Genomic DNA, 21,310 nt, shown 5'->3' on the forward strand with positions numbered 1-21,310 from the left:
TCGCAGAATGATTGCAGAACGATTTTTTCTACTGAAAGTAAAAAATTTTGGTTTTCTTTTCTGCAGAAATCTTTTTATCTTTTCTTCAAAATTATATTTAAAAGATGCCTTTCTCGTGCATTGGAATGGAAAAATATACTGATGATTATGCTCATAAAAGCTTATGCTCATTTGAGAATAATAAAAAATAAATAATAATATGTAGTAAAAAATTTGGTTTTCTTTTCTGCAGAAATTTCTGAAGAGTCCGATTCGCGTGATTTTGCCTTCGATCATTCTCCGTTTTGGTAATTACATCTACGGATTAAGCGATTTTTTATTATTTATTTTTAATGTGATGAGGATATACAAAATGGGAAAAAAAGAAATAATTAGTGTGTTTCTTCCCTACAAAACGCGATAATATCGCCCGTAATATTAGAATAAAAAAATATTGCATATTAAGTTAAAAATAATTTTATTTTATTTTAACCGGAATTTTTTTTTGACGCTTCTGTTACTCTAAATTAGTAACATGTATACTTGTTATTATTAAAAGTATCTACGAGAAAGATATTTGAAGTGGAGAGTATGACGCAGAAAACACGAAGAAATTCTGCCATAGGGGGAAGTAGTCACTACATTTAAAAAAAGTAGTTGTAGTTAATATTTGTAACAAAGTAATTGTAAGTGTCGTAAACTACAAAAATAATGTAGTTTTTCCAATTACTAATTGAATGAATGCTAAGATATTGACACGAAAATTACAATGAAGAGAAAAACACGCATCAGATTTTAAGTAAACTCGCTATTAAATTGAATGTAAGAATATGTAAAATAGAAAACAAATAAATGGAGCTGAAAAGCTCCTATTTTGACTTAAATGATAGGTAAACTCTCCTTAAATGGGTGTTTACTTAAAAATTTTACAGATATTTAACTTAATTACAGAAACTTAAATAATAAAAAAAATTTTTTTGTCTCTGTGCTGTTACAATCTACGCTGTTTTGTATATATGATGTTTTGTTGAAGTCCTTAGCGCGGAACCTGTTGATGGTATTTTTGTGCACTCACAATTTAACAACGTCAGGTTATATCGCAAATTTTTGTTTAGATAAAAGGGGTTGTTACCTCAAGTATTGATTGTATATGTTTATATATGTACTTATATTTATTTATAAATAGAAAATTTTTTCTCTTTTCAGGGTGATCTTAACAATGAATCCATTTTAGAACTGACTGGACCAATTATTCATGAATGGGTAAGATTATACAATCTTGTGATTCTTCTGCTAATTCGCAGGATTCCGTGAATCTCAAATCCGCTGATTCGTGGATTTCCACGACTGAATAACTTATATTCCAACAAAATTTTCTTAGAGTTCTCCTAATCTAAAATTATGCAAAATCTCGTTAATGGGATATTTAACTACCCCTAACTAGTACCTTCTTTTTTTCTACCAAATTCTCAATCATGCACAATAACACTTTTACGTAGCTTTGTAAAAGATTTTAGTTTTCTTCCTATGTAACGATATTCTATCCAAAAATGCTTAAATAACTAATATTTAGAGAGTTATTTATATTTTTAAATCTACTGTCAAACAAAATTGGATAGACTAATGCTCAATAATCCAAATCTGTGTAAAGAATCTAGATCTATATTAGCAAAAATTATATTACTAATATATATACAGCGTTTTTATTGCTCAGAATGATATAGTTTATAATTTTGATTTTTATTCAATTAAGATTTAGTCTGTAAGCATCAAAATTTCATAAAATGAGACGATAAAGAAGTTTATAAATTTTTTTTATCATTAAATTAGAGTTTATAATTTCTTGAATGCAAAAAGTGATAGCAATCAATAGGTATGCTCCTACATACATATTTTTCTTACTAAGATTTCCTATGATTTCACCAGTGGTGAAATTTCTTAAGAAATAACTGTTTTCACATTATTTATTTTAGTTTTTATATTGAATTCTAAAATCTGTATAACCTATTATATAATTACTTGAAATTTTGTTATCTTATCTTTCTAAATAATTTTTTACACTTATATCTAGTTAGTTATGCTAATGTTTTTTCAGTTTATCGAATATTTTGTTCAAAGATGACATCTAAAAAATATTGCTTAATCCATTTTTTTAAAGCTATGTGTTTTTTAATAATTTTAGATATTTTATTTTTAATTAATTTTCTTTTTTAACGAATTTGATATCAGTTTGTATATTAACTAACAAGAACTAATTTTTGACCTTAATGTTATAATATTAGTAAACTCCTAAGCAGAATACTGTAAAGCTATCACCATGTAGGAAAGAAAAAATCTTTTCTTTAATATTTTAAAACGAACAAGTTATATATTTCTTAAAAATTAATATAGATGGAAGGACATTTTAAACTGCTAATGAATTTCTTTCATGGTTTCCAAATAAGATACGGTAAAACCTCGATTATCCAAGCTAATTGCTATTTTAGATATCGGAAATCTCGGTTAATAGAAACTGTGTATAGAAACTCGCTTTGCTCCCAAATTTTATGTATTTTAAAATATAAAAAAAAAAACAGAATGTTTTTAAAATGATAAAAATAAACATATATTAAGTTATATTTCACAGCTCAACAAATTTAAAAAGGAAATCAACTGCTAGTAATATATTTTAGAAAGTAAATAAACTATTTTTTAAATTAAACTAAAAGATTTATTTTCAAAAATAACACAAATCTCAAGAAATTATTATATTTTTTAAATATAAAATTATTTTGTTAATTTTACATTATTATTTCTCAAAATATGCTGCTGTTACCTTTCATTGCAAAAGTAACCCATTGTAACACTTGGTGTTCAATAGGGGGTCACTAGAAACAAAGCATTGCTCGCCGCTGTTGACATCTGAAGGTTTCAAACATTTCATGGAAGTTGAGTGTTTTCGGTAAAAATTGTGGTCTTTTTCAAGGCTGAGACTTTGTTATTGGCTCGGTTAACAGAAACCTCAGTTAAACTGTTTTAAAAAATTCTTTGTGTTGATTAACATGTATTCCTTTTTCTTTTTTTTAAATTTAATATGCTTAATCTTGATAAATTATTTATTGTAATCCCACATTTAATTTATAGTTTTCTAGTTTTCAGTATCAAAATTAATATATTTACCTTGAACTTTGAAAATTTATCTCGTTTTAATTTCCTTTTTGTTTTAGTCATGATATTTTTAAAGGAGGGGAAATATACCGTTATGCTTTTGTAACAGCAGCAGGGGTCTGTTTAAAAGAAATTTGGGTACGTTAACGGACCCTTCCCAAAATATCTTTACATAAAAACGGACCCTTCACAAAATAATTTATCTTTTAATCGGACCCTTCACAAGAAACACTCGATAGACATTTGCGTAATATTGTAAATGGGCGGGGAAAATTGACTGATGCTGAAAGTTCAGCTGTTATAGATATTTTCAAATCTACTGTCAATTGACGTATATTGCTCGAATATTTTGTTAATTATGTTTTTCTGCTTTAATTCTAAGGCTAAGCTTGATCTCATTTCATTAATATTATATACTAACCTCTTCGAAGTCAAAAAAAATTTATAAATTCCAAATGTAGTATTCTAAGAAAATATTTCCACTTCTACAAACATCGTGTGTACATTCTTATTAACATAGTGTGAACATTCTTATTGATATTAAATGATATTGATTATTTTTTTGTAAATAAATAATTGAGCAATATATTATTCATAAAATTAATTGATAAAATATTATGTAAATAAAAATTAACTTATGTCAATTTTTTAAAAAAAATATTATAAATTTAAGAATTGTTTAATGTGTAACACATTAGAAGTGATATATATCTAAGTTGTGTTATTTAAAATATGTCAATTGAAATTATTAAAAATGGGAGCGATTTTGTTTCCACATTATTCGTCCGAAATGAATATTCTGTGTTGTGCAGTATAGACTAAATACCAAATATTTGTATGTTGCATCTCTAATTTAATAGCAGCAATAGCTGTTAATTTTTGAAAATGTAATTTTTTTAAAATTATAATTTTACAGTGTTGAGCATAATCTTGTATCTATTTACAATTTAAAAACTCCTTGAGAAGGTTTTTTGCAATAACAGGACCCTATTTGCACAAATTCACAAAACAGGACCCTGGTTGAAAGAATGTGACTTAAAGCTTATTTTATATTCACAAATTACGAGTAATTTTTTCACAATTTTACAAAAACAGGACTTTTCACAAAATGTCTGGATAGAACCCTGAGTAGTTGAATTAGTAAATGGTCAAATCAATGGTGTTGTATCATGAGATAGTTTTCTTTACTTATATCTCTGCGGCAGAATTTTTTCGGACTTTTCTGCGACTAACTTCCCTAACATTAATCTTTATTGAAGAGATGTTTAATTATAACAATTACTAATTTAAAGTAACAGAAAGTTTTTATAGAAAAAAGTATAGAATAAAATGTATAAAAAATTTTTTAATTGTAAGATTAATATTATTTTAATTCTAATATTAAAGGCGCTTTTCGCATTTTGTATTCAGAAAAAATGAACTAATTATTTCCTCTTTCGAATTTTGTAAATCATTACAAAAATTAAAATTCGTAAATAAATGAAACTACTATAAATTGAAATTCGTATATAAATTAAAAATTGTAAAATCCTTGCAGTAACTCCAAAATATAGATCGACGATGAAATCACGCGAATAAGAACTCTTTAGAAAAGAGATACTCAAATAAGGAGGGGGGGGGGGAAATGAAAGAGAACTTCTTTAAGAAAACTAAAAATGAAAAGAAGAACTTTTCTAGAGTGAACTATCTTTTAAACTTTTCCGATTTCTGAATTTTTTATATTTATATTATCAATTTGAAATTCTAGCTGAAGCCAGTCATTATGGACTTTTTTTTTTCAATCCAAAATGAGAATAGAGAAACCACGATTCTTTCTTTCCACCTCTCTGATGTGCAAGAAATAAATCTTTGGAAAAAAAAAAAACTTCGAAAAATTATTCAGAAAGGAAAACTTTCTTTCACCATCTTTCTGCAAAAACTCTAACTTTCTGCGACTCCAAAAGGTAGCTTCTACGTCACTACCCGCATATTTTATCACATTTAGTTACTGTGCAATCCTTGACTACAAGAGTGTTTTCGCGTATTAAAATATACTCCTTTTTTTTTTTTTTTGCTTTATATTTAAGCAAACTTATGTTGAGGCGGCGACTGCATAAGGATAATTACTAGTTCGTTTGCGCTTTAAAAGCTATCAAGGATTTTCGGCTGCCAAAATTATTTATATTAATATATTTGGTTAGATTCAAGAATAATTCCATATTTAATTATAAAAAAAAAAGGTTTTTACTTTGCTTTGATTCTTTTTATTACACTTTTTTATTGCGTAATTTTACTTATACACTTTTTTGTTATTATAATTTTATTATTTGATAAATTTAATGTGTTTAGAATGTTTGTTTTGGAAATAGCTTTTCCTTATAACGGCGTTAAAGTATTTGCGCATTTTGCATCGAGCGTTGATACATCGATCGGATAATCCCAAAGTGGGTCAGCGGGATAGTACAGGTTGACGGGATAATCCAGGGTTTCCGTCAATGGGTCAGGGAGAACAGGAAAAACCTGGAATTGTCAGGGAATATGATTTTAACTCCAAAAACCAGCGAATAGTCAGGGAAAGTTGCAATTTCTTTACAAAAACCTGGAATATTCCTATATTATACCTGGCAAATAATCAGTCTTAAAATTGTCAGTAACAGTTATCAATCAGTTATTGAGATTTCAGTTAAATAATGCTTTTATAACTTCTATTACAATTATTTGTTATAAAAATTTCACATTTCAACTGAAATGTTTCCTTTCTCATTTAATAATATTTTTTTACACAGAAAATCTAAAATTTCACATTACAATTAAAAGAATCAAAGTTTTCTGATGAAAATATGGTCTCAATTTTCATTGAAATTTACCTAGAATACCTGAAAAAAGTCAGGGAATTTTTTTTCTCTCTGAAATTGAGTGGGAACATTGTAATCCCAAAGTACAGGTCGGCAAGATAATTTCAAAGTATTCTATTTTTAATACCTTTGTTTTCAAGGAAAATTGTTGCAGAAACACTATAATTGATTAGTTACTTATTACGTTATAAAATGATTGTGGAAACCAAAATTAATTGTTCCATGTAAGTTGGTTTATCTATGCACTGATTGGTTAAAAACATTATTAAACAAGCTGAACAAATTTCATTTCGTCAATGTCTAGCACCCAAATTTTTTTTTTTAATTTCTGCCCTGAATAAGCAAGACATTCGGGTATTTTTGGGATTACATAGTTTGTACCCTTTATAAGGGTATTTCAAACATTTTTGGTACTTAAACTATTTTACCACAGGCGACACTGTAGTTTATGTAAACCATAGTTTTGTTGTACAATTTTTTACCTCCAAATTTCTCATTTTTCACGAATCCAGTTATATGATAATGTGCAATAATTGCTTTTATTATTTATCTTATTTATTTATTTCTGACGTCACATTTTAAAGTTTGAATAAAGATACCTATGAAATCAAGCCAATTAGAAAGGAAATCAACACTCCCAAGCGAGGATGCTTCTATGTACCTGAGGTGACTGATTATGAGTTGGAATAAAAAGTTTAGCATTTAAAACTCACAAAAATAAAATCTTCTTTTGTTTTTGAAATTTAATGGTTTTTCAATTCCGACTGTTCCGATCGCCATTAGTAACCGCATGTGGTTTCAGCATGATGAGGCGCCAGCCCACTTCAGTTGCTCGAATAGCCTAAGCTGCTTCACGGAAGCTCTCAAGCATATATCGCCATTTTGCATATATCGCATTCACGCATATATTGCTGGTGAACGCAATTTTGAACAGCTATTGTCAACCTTACACTTGGCAAAGACGCTTTCAATAAACAATTTGTTTTTTCCTTTCGTCTCTTATTTTTGGTGTTTGCGCCTCAACGCGTCACTTGCGTCCATACATTCCTATACAATAAATGATTCTTAGAATGTCCTGTACCTATCCTTGAAGTTTGTGCTATGAATTCGGGACAACCCTGTATACTGGGTGCTTGTACTAACCACCCTTAGTATAGAGTTTGTAGTAGCCTTGTCAAGAAAAAAAAGCAATAACTGAACAAATTGGGAGATGCAAATTACTCTTAATTTGGAGATAATTTAATATTTAGAGAACAGAGAAATGCATCATCAAACTTCATCGAATTTCGTACGAAGACAGAAAAATAAAAACAGCAAAACCAGTTTGATTATCTGATATAAGTTGGAAATATTCACAAAAATCACGTTTCACCTCCTATCTATTTTCTTTGGCAATCAAACAGGTTTAGATGCTTTAAACCTCGCTTTCCTTTTCAAAGTGATTCACTGGACTTGGATAGTGTATTTTAATTATTTCTTCGCTAAAATAATTCTTGACGAGCACCAATTCGTTATTATTTATTTTTGCTTCAATGTTGACAAAGATTTCAATATATATATTTAGAGTGGTAATTACAGAATACCTTTCAAAATTAATTGACAAACAGATACGCATACAGATTATTCCATAACGATTACCTTTTTGTATATTTTTTTCCATAATTCTTCTTAAAATTTAAACAAAATGGTATATAACATTGACATAACAAATATTTCAGAGAAGAGAAAAAATCTATCAAAATTGAAGATGGTACTTACTGAAAAATCAAAACATGTTTGAATGCCGCAGGAAAGAATGAGTAGTTTGAATGTGATTTAGAGAATCCTCCTAGTTCAATCAGGTACTGGTTTTCATGCTTTTCATTTTACTTTTGATTCGACAGTTTTTATCGTATGATTTCTTTCTTTCTCACTTAAATAATAATATGACTCCACTAATAAACATACATATTTGCTTCAATTTGAGCAAAAAAAATTTTAAATCAATATTAAAGGTCAAAACATATTTGTATGCCGTAAAAGAAAGAGTAGTTTAAATGTGATTTAGAAACTCTTAGTTTAACAAGGTACTGATTTCAATGTTATTCATCCCATATTCTTTACTTTTAATTCGACATTTTCTGATAGTATATTTTCTTTCTTTCTCGCTTAAATCATAATGTGAGTTCACTAATATGCATGCATATTTACTTCACGTTGGACAAAAAAGTTTAAGGTGGTGACTATGAAAATCTTCTAAACTTTATAACTCTTTTATAAAAAAATGTTTTACAACGTTAGTATCTTTAAAAAGGAATAATTAACTAATATATTTAATTAGTTCTACAGGAAAAAAAAGTTTTACATGTCTAGATGAAATTTGCAGACAGCAATATTGTCATTTAAGTACAAAAACATGTTTTTTTAGTTATATATATGTATATATATTCAAGCTCTTCCTACATAAATTAGTACTATTTCTCTATTAATTTAGCTTTTCATGACTTAATATTTTTATTTCAGTTACTGTTTATTTTAAATTATTTAGTTTTATAGATTCACGTCCTAAAAACATTGCTATAAATAAAATAAGCATAAATTAATTTTAAAACTTGTAGTTTATTATTCAAGGTTTAAGAAAAACATATTTTGACCATGCCTTTTTTAGCACTATCATTGGAAGTAAAATTTAAATTTTTGTGGAAAAAGGTAGGTTAAAAATTATTTTGACTGTTACTCTTTTTCTAGTTGGTTAGCTAACGAAAATTTTTGCTGGTCTCCATATTTCCTATAATGATGTAACAATTTGTGGCGAAATTTAAGATTGTGGTTTCCAAGCAATGAATTAGCTACAATCCATTTTACCCAATTTATTTTGGGTGGGTGAGCTAAAGTATTCTAACGATTTTCTTCGATATGTTAATGTTACAGACTAAAACATATTTGCGCACATGTTAGACTAAAACATATTTTGTCTCGTGTATTTTTAGATTGACTTTTTTTGCTCATTCAAAATCTGTTGTGGGTTAAAATTGAACTTGTGGTCTTATAAGTCAAAAATTAACTGAAATTTGATGCGGAGGTGACTGCATGTGAGCTATCGACAAAATATCTCGAACTATTGTGAATTTTTTATTTCGTACAATAAACTTTTTTATATCAATGTTCAATGTAAGCTGAAACTTATTTCCATAACTCTTTTTCGATAATTTAAGTAACGGAAAGTATGCTAGTGATTTCCAACAATGTGCTAAAATTGGTAACCTATTGCAAAGTTTCAAACTTGTGTTCTCGCGCTGTAGTGAAAACACTGGATTACCATATCGATAATCTTTAGGTAAAATGCAAGTTAAAAACACATATTGGTTTTTAAATAAAATAATTTTTATTCTTTAATATAAAAAGAAACAGTTGGATTATGTGCTTTTATTTTATTATTATTTTAAATGATAAAATTTTCCGAGACTTAACAGCGATTTCATGCAGTTTTATTCCGTCAATGCAAGTTATTGTTTACAGTTATTGTTACAAGTATTACAATTATCGTTACAAGTATATGTTATAACTATTGTTACAAGTATTGTTAATGCAAGTTATTGTTACATTTCCGAGCGTTAATCTAAGGAATCTTTCAAGGTTTTTGAAAGATTTCATAAAATGATCAGCAACAGTGAATATTGCTTATCTATCACACAGAAAAGGGATAAATCACACAGGTATATGCCTTTCTTCAAACTTTTACACAACAACCAATAAAAGGACTTTAAGCTACATGAGATTTAAAGTGCACCTTGCTGCAAATACACACCAGTTGTTTTGTTTTCTGTCAGGATCGAACTTACGGCCCCCAGTTTTCTATCAGAGTGTGTTATTTTCCATTTGCAGTGTCCTGCAGTACATCTCAAAATTGGATTTTTCCTTTCTGGTAGATTAGCTTGCCAAATCCAGCAGACGACGCTAAAATTATAAGAGAAAAAAATAAAACACTAAATTTAAAAATATTAAGCATTGAATATTTATTTAAAACTTTGATTATTTGTTTTGAAAATATCACGAAATTATATCCTTTGTAATAAAATTCAATAAGTGGATATCCCCATCAATACCTGGGCCCAAAAAAATAAGTACTTCAAAAACACAAGAATCGAAACACGTAAGAGGGAAGGTGATTAGCTAAAAGAGTTTAATTTATAACCACTCAAGTAAGAATTTTATTCTTTTTCTTTTTAAAAAAATATATATATAGTACAAAATCCTTAAGCTCTTTTTCCTTAATCCTCCAAAATCCTTAAGTTCTCTAAAGAGTGAACATTCAGGCAAATTCAGTTACGAAAATATATCAAATTCAATGGTTTTAATTTTCATGCATCGCACAGGCTTATATGAAGCCAACAGGAAATGTTCTTATTTTTTTACCAGCTTTGCTCTTCATTCACCAAAAACACCATTTTGAATAGACCATAGTATTGTTTAGTTTTTAATCATTTGCTAATTCATGTTAATAATAATGCATCAAAAACATACACATCAGTCTATAATCAAGAAATTTCTATAAAAATTTTATTCATTGTTTTACAATATTTGAAACATGAAATTTTAATACCGTAACAATATTGCTTATATTAAACTTTAAACATTCTACAATGTAATGGTTTTAATTGAGCTGAAAGTAGTCGATTATTAATTTATAATTATTTCCGCATCGCAAGTTTGTTAACAGACAATTATTTTTTTATCTCTTACATTGTTGCAGAAAAATGCTGTCTCAGACGAGTAACTAAGCAAACGTTTCACAAACACATTCTGAACGAATAACAGTACTTATTAGTTATACTCAGACAATACGTTTTAACAGAGCCGTCAACTACTACGTGCGAGCTACTCATGGTCCAGAATGATCACAACTCATAATATTTACTGACTTTATTATTAAATACTTGATCGTTAAATTAGTTCCAAAATGTTTTGATTGATCGGTCAAGATTATTAAGTACAAGATTATTAAGTTATATTTTAGTTCTAATTTTATATATTTTTATCATTTGTCTTATTCTATGTTTAAAATCACTATATAAATGCTTGTTATTCTGTTAATTTTAGCAACTGTTGCTATTTATAAATCAAGAGATCTACATTGGGGTTTATTAGCTACGAAAGACCACAAGGACGTTAATCTCAGTTCTTTAAGGTTACTTCTTATTGCACATTGATCAAATCCTTGTAAGTTTTGTTTGTCTTTAATTTTCTTCAATTTTTCTGTGTGTGACCTTATTTGAAAAATTTACACTAATTTTTAGGGTCCTTCATCATCATACGATCAATTTATCAGTGTGTTTCACAGTTTAGGCCTGCGTCTTGATGCTGTATGTCCTTGTGCAGCTTCTCCTGAGGGACTCACAGTTTCTGTAAGAAAGTTTGATGATAAATATTATTCTACCATATAATATGGCTCTAATATTATATATCTATCTTAAAACATTTAAGGCATGTCAGTTATTAAAATTATAAATAATTTCTTTTAATTAAATGGATAATTTGCTTTTAAATAGAAAATAAAAAGAAACTCATTAGTTGCATTGCATTACCCAACCAGAGGTATCATAAGTGTGGGGCAAATGAGGGCTCAATACTTAGTGCCAGTGATGATAATTTTTTTAATAATTATAAAATTTTAATTTTTTTAAAGAATTATTTTTGTGTTGAAATTTGTTAACCTTGTTTTCTATTTTATTACGTAGACAAGATGAGTGAAAAGGCAGTAATCTCCCCATCTATATAGGCCCCATGCAAAAAAACATTACTTAATTATGAAGTACAGAAACTAAATTAATTAGAAACTAAAATTTATTTGATTATCTTAAGGTGGTTATTTGTGACCCTTAAATGCAAAATCTTCCCTTCTAATAGTCACTAATGTTTAAGAGATAAAATGTAAAAAAGAAATGGTAAAATAAAATTAGAAGAAAAAAATGTCAAGTTTGCTTTTAGAAATTAAATTCAGAAAATAAAAATAAACTATACCTATTTAAATATTATAGGCAAAGCAAAAATCTAATGTAAGAAGCAATTCATTTACTTAGCAATGCTGAAAAAGAATACTTTAAGGGCGTCACAATTTTTTTTTCTGAGTAGAGACAGTTCTGTTGTAAAAATTTTTATTTTCGTAATTACAAAGGAATGTCTCACCTGTAAATTAATATTTCTAATTTTTGAAACTATAATCCAATTTTTCAAACTATAATTGAATTTGCCCGTTTATTTATGCATTCAAAGTTATTAAGCTGCATAGAACATGAAAACTTCTCATTGATTATGTTAGTTACGCTCATTAAATTTCAAAGTATCATATAATTGGCTTGGTGATTATTTTTTAATAATTGTTATCTTAAAATAAGCATATGCTATCCATTAATAAAATATATATTTTCCAGGTTTTCAAAAAGATGTCTAACAAAAATGTTTTTTTTTTAATCTTAGAATATTGCTTAACAACTTTGAAAAGCAAATATTATCCTTGTTTAGGTTAATTGAAGAAGTTGATTAACTATCAATTGTCTTACTGTATAGTTATGAAAAAATACTTAAGAAAATATATTAAATAAAATAGCATTTTATCAATTCACAAAATATATTTTTATCTGCTTGCTCCTAAAAATAAAACAAGAATTTTTTTTTAAAATCTGAGCATACACTTCATTGTATCATCCTAACAAGGAAAAAACTTAATAATGTTAAGAGGCAATATTTTAAATAAGTATGAATAGAGGGGCTTTCAGAATTTTTAAAGCTGCAAAAAAATCTTATGTTTTTCAGATTTGTCATTTAAAAATACTATAATTCATCTCTTAATGATTTGATTTAAAACTATTGATATAAAAAATTTTAATTATCACAGATTTGTAGGGATAATATAATAATTTACTTCTGACAAATTTTTTTTAGCTTCAATATACTCATTGTATTTGCATTTAAAAATTATTTAATTTTTTTAATTATTTCATGAATGAAATACTGTACTTAGGTAATCAACTTTAATTAAAAAAATTTATGGGCCGTTCACTAATTAACATTTGTAATATAAATGTATTAAAGTTTGCTTAATTCTTTACATATTTTTATAAATTCGGTAGATCAATATTAATCTCGTTAATGTTTTGTTGAATATACTACTATAAATAACATTCATTTAAATTTTAAGAAAAATATACTCAATAACCTTTTAATAGTTAAATTAATTAGAGTTTTAAATTATCTTTTACACAATTAAATAAAGTAATTATTAATTTAAAAAATAGTATGAGCCACTCAATATTGAATTTATTTAAATTGCTTTTGCCAAAAGCTCATTTTTAAGAAATATTTCAGCTATATTAGATAAATTTTTAGGTCTTTTCCAAACTGAGACACCATTGATTCACTTGTTGAATGATGAAATGGTGTCTCTAGTTTAAGATTGTTAGGGCGTTTTTTAAAGAGTTCTGCTTTTCTTAGTTTGACAGGAAAGGACTTAAAATCTTTGGATGTAGAAAATGCAGAAATTTGGGCAAAATTCAAATTTAATACATGTTGGACTAGATATCACAAAATCCGATGACATCCTTATCTTCTTCAAAAAAAAATGCTATGTCCTAATAATTCTATTCCTCTTATCTGAGGCTAAATCGAGGATAGCAGAATATTTAACAGCATCGGAAGATGCCAAAAAGAAACTTAATTTGTTTATGCAAGGACCTTCAAAAAAGAGTCAAAAATAAGATATGTTATTAATGAACAAAAAACTCTTGTTATTAAATTCTTGTTTTCATTTTTTTTATTAAATATGCTCCGAATCTTTGTTTTGCTGCTCCAAAATTGCTTTTTTCTTTCTTCAAAACCATGTTTTGCCACTTCCAAAAAATATAATTTTTGAAATGGAATCCCCCTCCTAATTTCATCCTGTTCCAAATACCTGAATTCCTAACAAAATCACCACTCAAGCATATTTTATTAGAATATAAAATTATTTTATCATGTTCTTTAAAAATTATGGTGTTCTTTCAAAAAAATGAAAGAAAAAACATCATTTCTAGAGGGAATTATCTTTTAAACTCTTCTGTGATTTAAGAATTTTTATTATTTATTTTTTAAAAATTTTATCAGTTTAAAATTCTAGTTGAAGCAAACCAGTCATTGGCAAATTTTTTTTCTATTCCGAAATGAGAACAGAAAAATCAGGAGTATTTCTTTCCTTTCAGATGAGCAAGAAAAGTTTCTTTAGAATATAATTCTACAGAAAAAAATTATTTGCTTTTGTATTTTTTCAGCTATTTTATTGTTTCAACTCTTTCTTTACTCTGTTTGTTAAATTTAAAATCTATAAATATAAAGATGCAGAGTATAGCAGTTTTGGTTATACCTGTAATTTTAATTAATGTTATTATAATGCCTTTTTTAATTTATTGTTCTGTTTTTGTCAGTGAAAATAGTAACTTTGTTAATTCATGAAAAACTCTTGGAATTAGTCATAGAAAATCATGAAAAGTCATGAATTTTAAAATTTAAAATGTAGCAGATACCCTGTGTATAACATTTTATTTATCAATTTATTTTAGTTAGCTGTTTTGCACAAAAAAAAAACTTTTTCTTGGAATTCATGTTCTTTTGTCATAAAGAATCGGTCAAGGTAAATATTTTGAAAGTTTTCGTTCTTAAAAAAGTATTGTTATAGAAAGATTATAATTTTCTAATTTAGAATATTTTAAAGAAAAATGATTATTTGAAAATCTATAATAACTGATGTTGCTTATTTTTCTTTTCAAATTTCATGTTCTATATATGCTGTGTAAAATTAGTGTTTTTTGTAATTAAAATACTATTCAACAAACTCCTTGTATAGTAATTTCTATTTTTTTTAAATTAATATAAGAAATGACATTATTATTTGTTATAAAATTATAAAATAGATATCCTGGAAAACTATACTCTATTTTTAGTAATCCATTTTAAATATATAAATATGTTATGATTTTTCTGTAATTCTTACTTCTGTTTATAGGGTGGTCTTGTATTTGTGTGCGGTACTAGAGATACATTTTACTGATATGTTTTACTTAAATTTATAAATTTACATTGTAGAATCGCTGTGTTTTCTGTCAGAGTGTTACGGGATGAACGGATATGCGTAATTTCAAAGCAAAGAACAGATTATGCTGAAGAAGAGGTAAGTAATTTAAGTATACTTGTAAATATTTCTTCTCCTGTTCTATAAATTCTTAATTTTGTAATTTTCGCCTTATTCACTAGCTTTTTCTTTGATTGATATATTTTTCATTTCTTAGCTTGCAATTTAAACAAATATTTAAAAAAATTTACAAATTTAATATAATTGGTATTTGCATTACAGTATTACTGCTCTATCAGATTTAAAATTACTATTAAGTTATAAGTCATGGTTTAATAAACAGGTAAGTTAACTAATTTGTTATGATTTTATATCAGTAAATTGTCAATTAGATGTATCTTTCTATCTCTCAGTTTGAAAGTTGATAATTAACTAATTTATTACAATTACCATATCAGAAAATTCATTATGAGCTGAGTCTTTGTCAGTCACCTCTTAAAAACAAGTAAACTCACCAGATTATTATGATTTTCACACCAAGAATCACTAGGGAAATTTCCAAAATGTCAATGTACACAAATTTTAGAGGAAAAGTTTATATGGGTAACTTTTTATTTTGCAACTAGTAAAGTTTCTAGCACATTGTTATTTTGTTTTCCTCTTATTGTCGAGTTTTTAATTTTTGAATTTCCTTCCAATCCAAACCAGCCATCAAAAGTGAGAAAAAATTTTCATCAAAGTATACCTTTTTTAAAATTTCTGGTATGCTTTTAAGTTCGCTGATTATACAAATCTAAGTTTCAAGGTAAAACTTAAAAATAGTTTACCCAAATGGCATACGCCAAGTACAATTATAACAATTAAAAAAAAATACAGATAAAAAAATTAATTTTCAAATTCTTTTTAGTCTTTTCAGGTTGCCAGCTACAGATCTAAAGTTAAAAATTAGTTTTTCAAATATGGTAAACATATTGTCTCATTAAAATAGAACAAAACTGTGAATTGCGAAAAATTATATAAATTTCATTTTAGATTTGTGTAAATTAATAATTATTTTATTAATTTTGTGAAGGTTACCTCCCTAAATAAACTAACTATTTGATTATTTAATATTGAAATATTCAAATAGTTAAATAACTAACTATAAATGTATGAGCCATTCAAATAAATTATGCTAAAATTTTTATTACATTCTATGTCAAGGAATAATTTTTGAGATTTAACCCCATTTACCATCCCCAATTAGAATATTATTTCAGAGGTACTTAGACCTGCCTAACTAAATTTTGAAAGGTGTTAGAATAAGAAGCTAAAAATAACTACTGTAAACATAAACAAATAATGATAAGAAAACAGTGAGACTGGCATACCTTAAGGTATGCCAGTCTCACAGTTAGTAATAAGACAGATTTTGTTTTAGTATTGTTAGCAAATTCAAAAGTGAATTGTAAAAATATATTTTGACCAATTGTAACATAAATTTTGAAAAAAGTTAAACACTTTTTCACTCTCTTAACTTAATATTGCTTGTTATGCTAAATTAATTTCTATAAAGTATTTTCAGCACTAAGTTGTAAATTGCATCTGAAATTATTTTGAGGCTACTCTTAATTGTTGCGCCTATTAAGGAAGGGTGATAGACAATGATGAAGGGATGATTATAGATAAGTGGCATGAATAGAAAAAACACTTTTAAAGATAATGACAAGTTTATGTGGTAAATGAAGACATTTCTCTGAAAAATAAAGCTTGTGCAGATGTTTAATAATCATGCTGGAATCATTTTTTCACTTTTGTCCCTAATTGTGTATTTGGTAAGCATTAGTGGCTATTTTTTTTACTTTTTAAGATTTTTTTTAGTGTTTTTTGAAATGATTAAACTGAATTTCTTTTTGAAAAATGTTTTGTGCATAAAACGCTGAACGAGAAAAGTCTACTGGATTCAGTCTAAATGCTTTATTCGTTTCTTCATTGTGAATTACAGGGTGCGTAGCGTTTTTAAAAATTGCTTAAAGGTGCTTATTTTTGATTTACGCTTTTTAAAAGACCTTAAAGGTGCTTTTTTTGTAAAAAGTGCTTAATTTTATATCTTTTAAAAAGATATTTTTTTCTTTGCCGTATCGATTGTTGTTCTAAATTACAAACGATGCATAATTTTCACTGCAATATTTATCAGAAATTAGAATTTATTGAATTTATGTTATAAATTTTAACGATGGAAGAAAAATAATTTTTATTTTTATTTTGTGTCAGATCCTAATTATGATTTTTTTTTGTGAAAGTGCTTAAAAATGTTTTTTAAGGGCTTAAAAAGTACTTAAAAGGTGCTTATTTTTTGTTGGAAAATCTGTCTACGCACCCTGTATTAGTTTATAGTATGCATCTACTCTTGGTTTTTTAAGGTAAGCACCAAGATCCTGCATGTGGGTAACATATTTTTATGTTACCCTCACACATTTTATGTTATAAAAACATAATCGAACTGAGGATCAGTTTAATCTTTTGCCTTAAATATGAATTTGTTCATGTTGGGGACAAATCTATGTGCCTGAAATACCACTTTTTTACCATAAACAATCTTTGATGTGTCACCTGCCACTCCCTATTGTTGTAGTACTTTTAAAGTTAATTATTTTTCATTTACTACCAATTTCTGATTTTTAAAAATGAATAATAACTGATAGAGATAAGAATAAATTTGAAGTATTATATTTTTACAATGAGAAAAAAACACTCATTTAAGGGCAAACAAACATTAAAAAAGCATCAAGATGTTTTTACTTATGCTGCTGAGCAATACTTGATTTGTATAAAATTCATCTCAAAAATGAATGTAGGGCTGAACTTGCAGGAATATCTGTGAGATGTACTATGTTAGGTAGGATTACGGCTAAAAAACACTTTTTGAAAAATGTCCATTAAAAATGTTAGAAAATTATAATATTTACCATAGAGAAGGAGTGTTTTTCAAGTTCTTTCAGTGTTTTTTTTTCATTAATTGTGATTTATATGCTCTGTGTAATTAATATATTTAACATGACTTATTGTACATTTTTTTAACTTTTTGGAAATTATTATTGTAAATAAATGAGAATTTTTAACTTTAAATTAATTAGATTTTTAATTTTTTTCTTCTCCGTAGGAAGCTGGCAATGTTGTTGATATAAAGTCATGGCCTCTCCTCTTAGATACTGATGAAATTCCAGAAGAGAAATTAACTAGCATGTATAGTACCCCAACTACTGAAATGATAACTTATTTGGATTTAAATGTTAGCCCAACTGGAATGCTAGCTGGTATTAAGGTATAAAAATATTTTACTGTTTTATTTGTATTCCTTAAATATTGTTTCAAATGAATTGGGATTAGATATTTATAACTTTATTCAGTCTGTGTATTTTGACTTAAAAAGATAACATATTTCAGATGTCCCATGCAGTATCAACCTTTTTCTGTACAAGTATGAAACTTGCCTGTGAATTATATCCATCAAGACACATAACTTTTGGCCTTGATCCTTACTGTTGTTTAGGTTTTGCCTTATGGTGTTTGAATAGGTAACTTCTTAACTTTACTCACATCAATTAAATTAGTAAAGTTTTTTTTCTCTTAAATAGTTTAAATCATTTTCGATATTTTTACATGTGTTATATCAGCAAAAGGAGAATTTACATTGAATTTTGTAAGTCGAGGCAATTAAAAAAATATATCTGAAATCAGAATAGTGAATAAAATCCGTTCAATTAAGAGAAGATTATAAAATGAAATTTTAAACTATGTTTTTAATTTAGTCAATGAATGAATGAGGCTTTCATTCTATCCTTATCTCGTTAACTTTATTTATAAAGTTTTCTACTTGAAACGTATAGCAGCATGAAGTATTATACATTTCTATTGAAGTTTCTGAGAATTAAATAACAAAATCTGCAAAAGCAATTACTTTTAAGAACCAGCTCCTGATATTTTCTTTTTGCAAAAAAAAAAAACTTGTGGTAAAAATAGAAAAGTAATTTTTATAGTTTTTTTTCTTACTTTAATATATGTAGTAATTATTCAGAAAATTAAGTTGTTTCAATCTAATATTTTCAATGCAATGCTTTTGATTATTTTTTTTGAGTCTTTTTACAGGTGTGCTTGCTTAAAGCCTCTCCATAAGTTAAATAATTTTCTCCGACTTTCACACTAATAATGTTTTAGAAAGTCTATTTCTATCACTATTATATTACTCTTATATTTAGTGCTTTTTTTCTACTGTGTTATTATGCAGATGATCAACATTTTGTTATTGTCATTTTATTAAGTATATTAAAGGATGCAATGCATAATAAACATTTTAAAATTATCATAAATTTTTGTGTTTTCTGCTAAAAATATATTGCAATTCTCAGCAATTAAAATTTTCATAACATGAGAATTGCATATAGTCACTATAGCTGTGATCTCCATAGCGATGGAAAATTCATTTAGAGGGAAATTGTTAACAATTTATTCTTATGATTCAGACATTTTAATAGCTTTTCAACCTATAGGCTTGATAAATACGAAAGAAATTCCTTTACTATCTTATGAATGGTTGCATTCTTTTCTCTCCAAATACATACACAAAAACCTTTTGGTTTTAATATTTCTATTTAATCTCTAAAATTCAAAGATCAGATCAACAGTGATAACAAAATAAATATATAAATGAAATGTTCACACATGCGTTGACATAAAGGAAATATTTTTATAAAAAATTAATACAACATTTCCTCCAAATTGACTAAAAGTATTTTATCAAAATTATTATAATTTGTGACTAAGATTATTTTTAAAAATTTTTGCCGGAAGTACTTCTTAAATTAAACGTGTTATAAGAAAACAGTTTTAATTATTATCTTAAAGTTTTCAATACTTTTTCATGAAGCTTTGTACTTAAAGGTATTCTCTTTTTTTTATTGTTGACTCAAAATAATTAAGTTTCGAATATCAAAAACTAAAGAAATTTTGTCTTTATTATTCTATTCTTGCTACAGTGGTGTAAAAAACGTTTGCATTTATAGTTGTCATGACCTTGCCAAGATTTTCTTTCATATATTTTTTTGCCGGCATTATTACAAAAATGGCACTTTTTGTTTTGTTGATACTTGAACTTTGGTGTTGGAGTGTGTTTTCCCAACCGAAGTTTTTTTTTGCTTAAAAGAAATGACAACAAGTTTAGTAATTACAACTGGACTGTTTTGTGCTTCTACAGAAATTGTAAGTAAGCTTTATAAAAGCTAAATACTGCTATTTTGTTTTTAATAAAAATGGAATTGATGCGTATTTATTGATAGGACTGAACTCTTTAAGAAAAAGTATGCTAAAACATTTTTGATATGTTACGAGAGAAAAAATTTTTTACTCGTAAATTAAAAAAGAATAATTTATTGATGAATTTAACTTTCTCCCATGAATCTTCTATATTTGATATGTAAATTTTAAGGTTGAAGTAATTTTTAAATGCATTTTAAAAATTGTTGATATTTATATTTAAATAAAATGAAAATATTTAATGAAAATTTAAATATTTTTATTGTAAGAAGCCATCACTGCATGTATTGCTAATTTCTTTCGCATTAAGACATATATTTTTTTACTTTAGTGTTTATTCAGGTCACCATACCATTTTAATCCCACCATCTGAAGTTGAAATTAATCCTGCTCTTTGGTTGTCAACAATTAGGCAATGCAAAGGTTATAATTCATTCTAAATAATAATAAAAATAAGTAAAATTTTGTTATTTTTTTAATAATTTCTAATTTGTTTTTTTATTTTTTATTTTAGAGTTCGTGATGCATTCTGTTCCTATGGCATTATGGAACTTAGCACAAAAGGCTTAGGATCATCTATTAGCCAATTGAAGGTAATGTAATAGCCTATTTTCACTTACAAAATTTCTCGGCCATTTGTGTGTGTGCTTACCCATTTAGAGGGTTTACAAACACATTCCGATCATAATGTATTCTGTATACTTTGATTCTATTTTTAAGGGAATTTTTTTGTTACAGTGACCATTAGGAGAGAAACTAAGCTTGTTTTAAAAAAATTCATTTAGTATCATTTTGCCTTGTACACTTTTTTAATTTTCTTTACAGACAAATTTTTAACTCCATGCACCCTGCCTATGCTCAGAACTATTGCCTTGTACCAAAGAATATTTTAAAACATTTATTGTTCTTTACAGGCTGGTATAGTTTATAATGCTTATGTTTTAGATTTAAAATTTATATCATAGCAGTGTTTATCTAT

At 26.7% G+C, this 21,310-nt stretch overlaps 1 protein-coding gene and 1 long non-coding RNA gene across 2 annotated transcripts; both read left to right on the forward strand.

Annotated features, from left to right (window-relative positions):
- The first annotated feature begins 7,683 nt into the window (after positions 1-7,683).
- On the forward strand, positions 7,684-11,140 carry LOC147816684 (uncharacterized). The gene is made up of 2 exons (XR_015435858.1): positions 7,684-7,801; positions 11,040-11,140. It is a non-coding gene; the product is annotated as an uncharacterized LOC147816684 (long non-coding RNA).
- A 5,656-nt stretch (positions 11,141-16,796) lies between these two features.
- On the forward strand, positions 16,797-20,901 carry LOC122272145 (disco-interacting protein 2 homolog A-like). The gene is made up of 5 exons (XM_087157190.1): positions 16,797-16,853; positions 18,182-18,343; positions 18,466-18,596; positions 20,663-20,754; positions 20,846-20,901. The coding sequence occupies exons 1-5, from the start codon at positions 16,797-16,799 to the stop codon at positions 20,899-20,901; spliced, it is 498 nt and encodes a 165-aa protein (XP_087013316.1).
- Positions 20,902-21,310: the final 409 nt, after the last annotated feature.

The sequence above is a fragment of the Parasteatoda tepidariorum genome, chromosome 1, assembly GCF_982258835.1.
Source record: "Parasteatoda tepidariorum strain Cologne lab strain chromosome 1, Ptep-v5.0, whole genome shotgun sequence".
Taxonomy (NCBI): Eukaryota; Metazoa; Arthropoda; class Arachnida; order Araneae; family Theridiidae; genus Parasteatoda; species Parasteatoda tepidariorum.

Bases quoted from the DNA above. Each gene is read 5' to 3' on its own strand.
- LOC122272145 (XM_087157190.1), top strand. From the start codon at position 16,797: ATGTTTAATAATCATGCTGGAATCATTTTTTCACTTTTGTCCCTAATT. The intron at 16,854-18,181 runs GTAAGCATTAGT...TCTTCTCCGTAG, and splicing joins TGTCCCTAATTGTGTATTTG to GAAGCTGGCAATGTTGTTGA. The intron at 18,597-20,662 runs GTAACTTCTTAA...TTTTTACTTTAG, and splicing joins GCCTTATGGTGTTTGAATAG to TGTTTATTCAGGTCACCATA.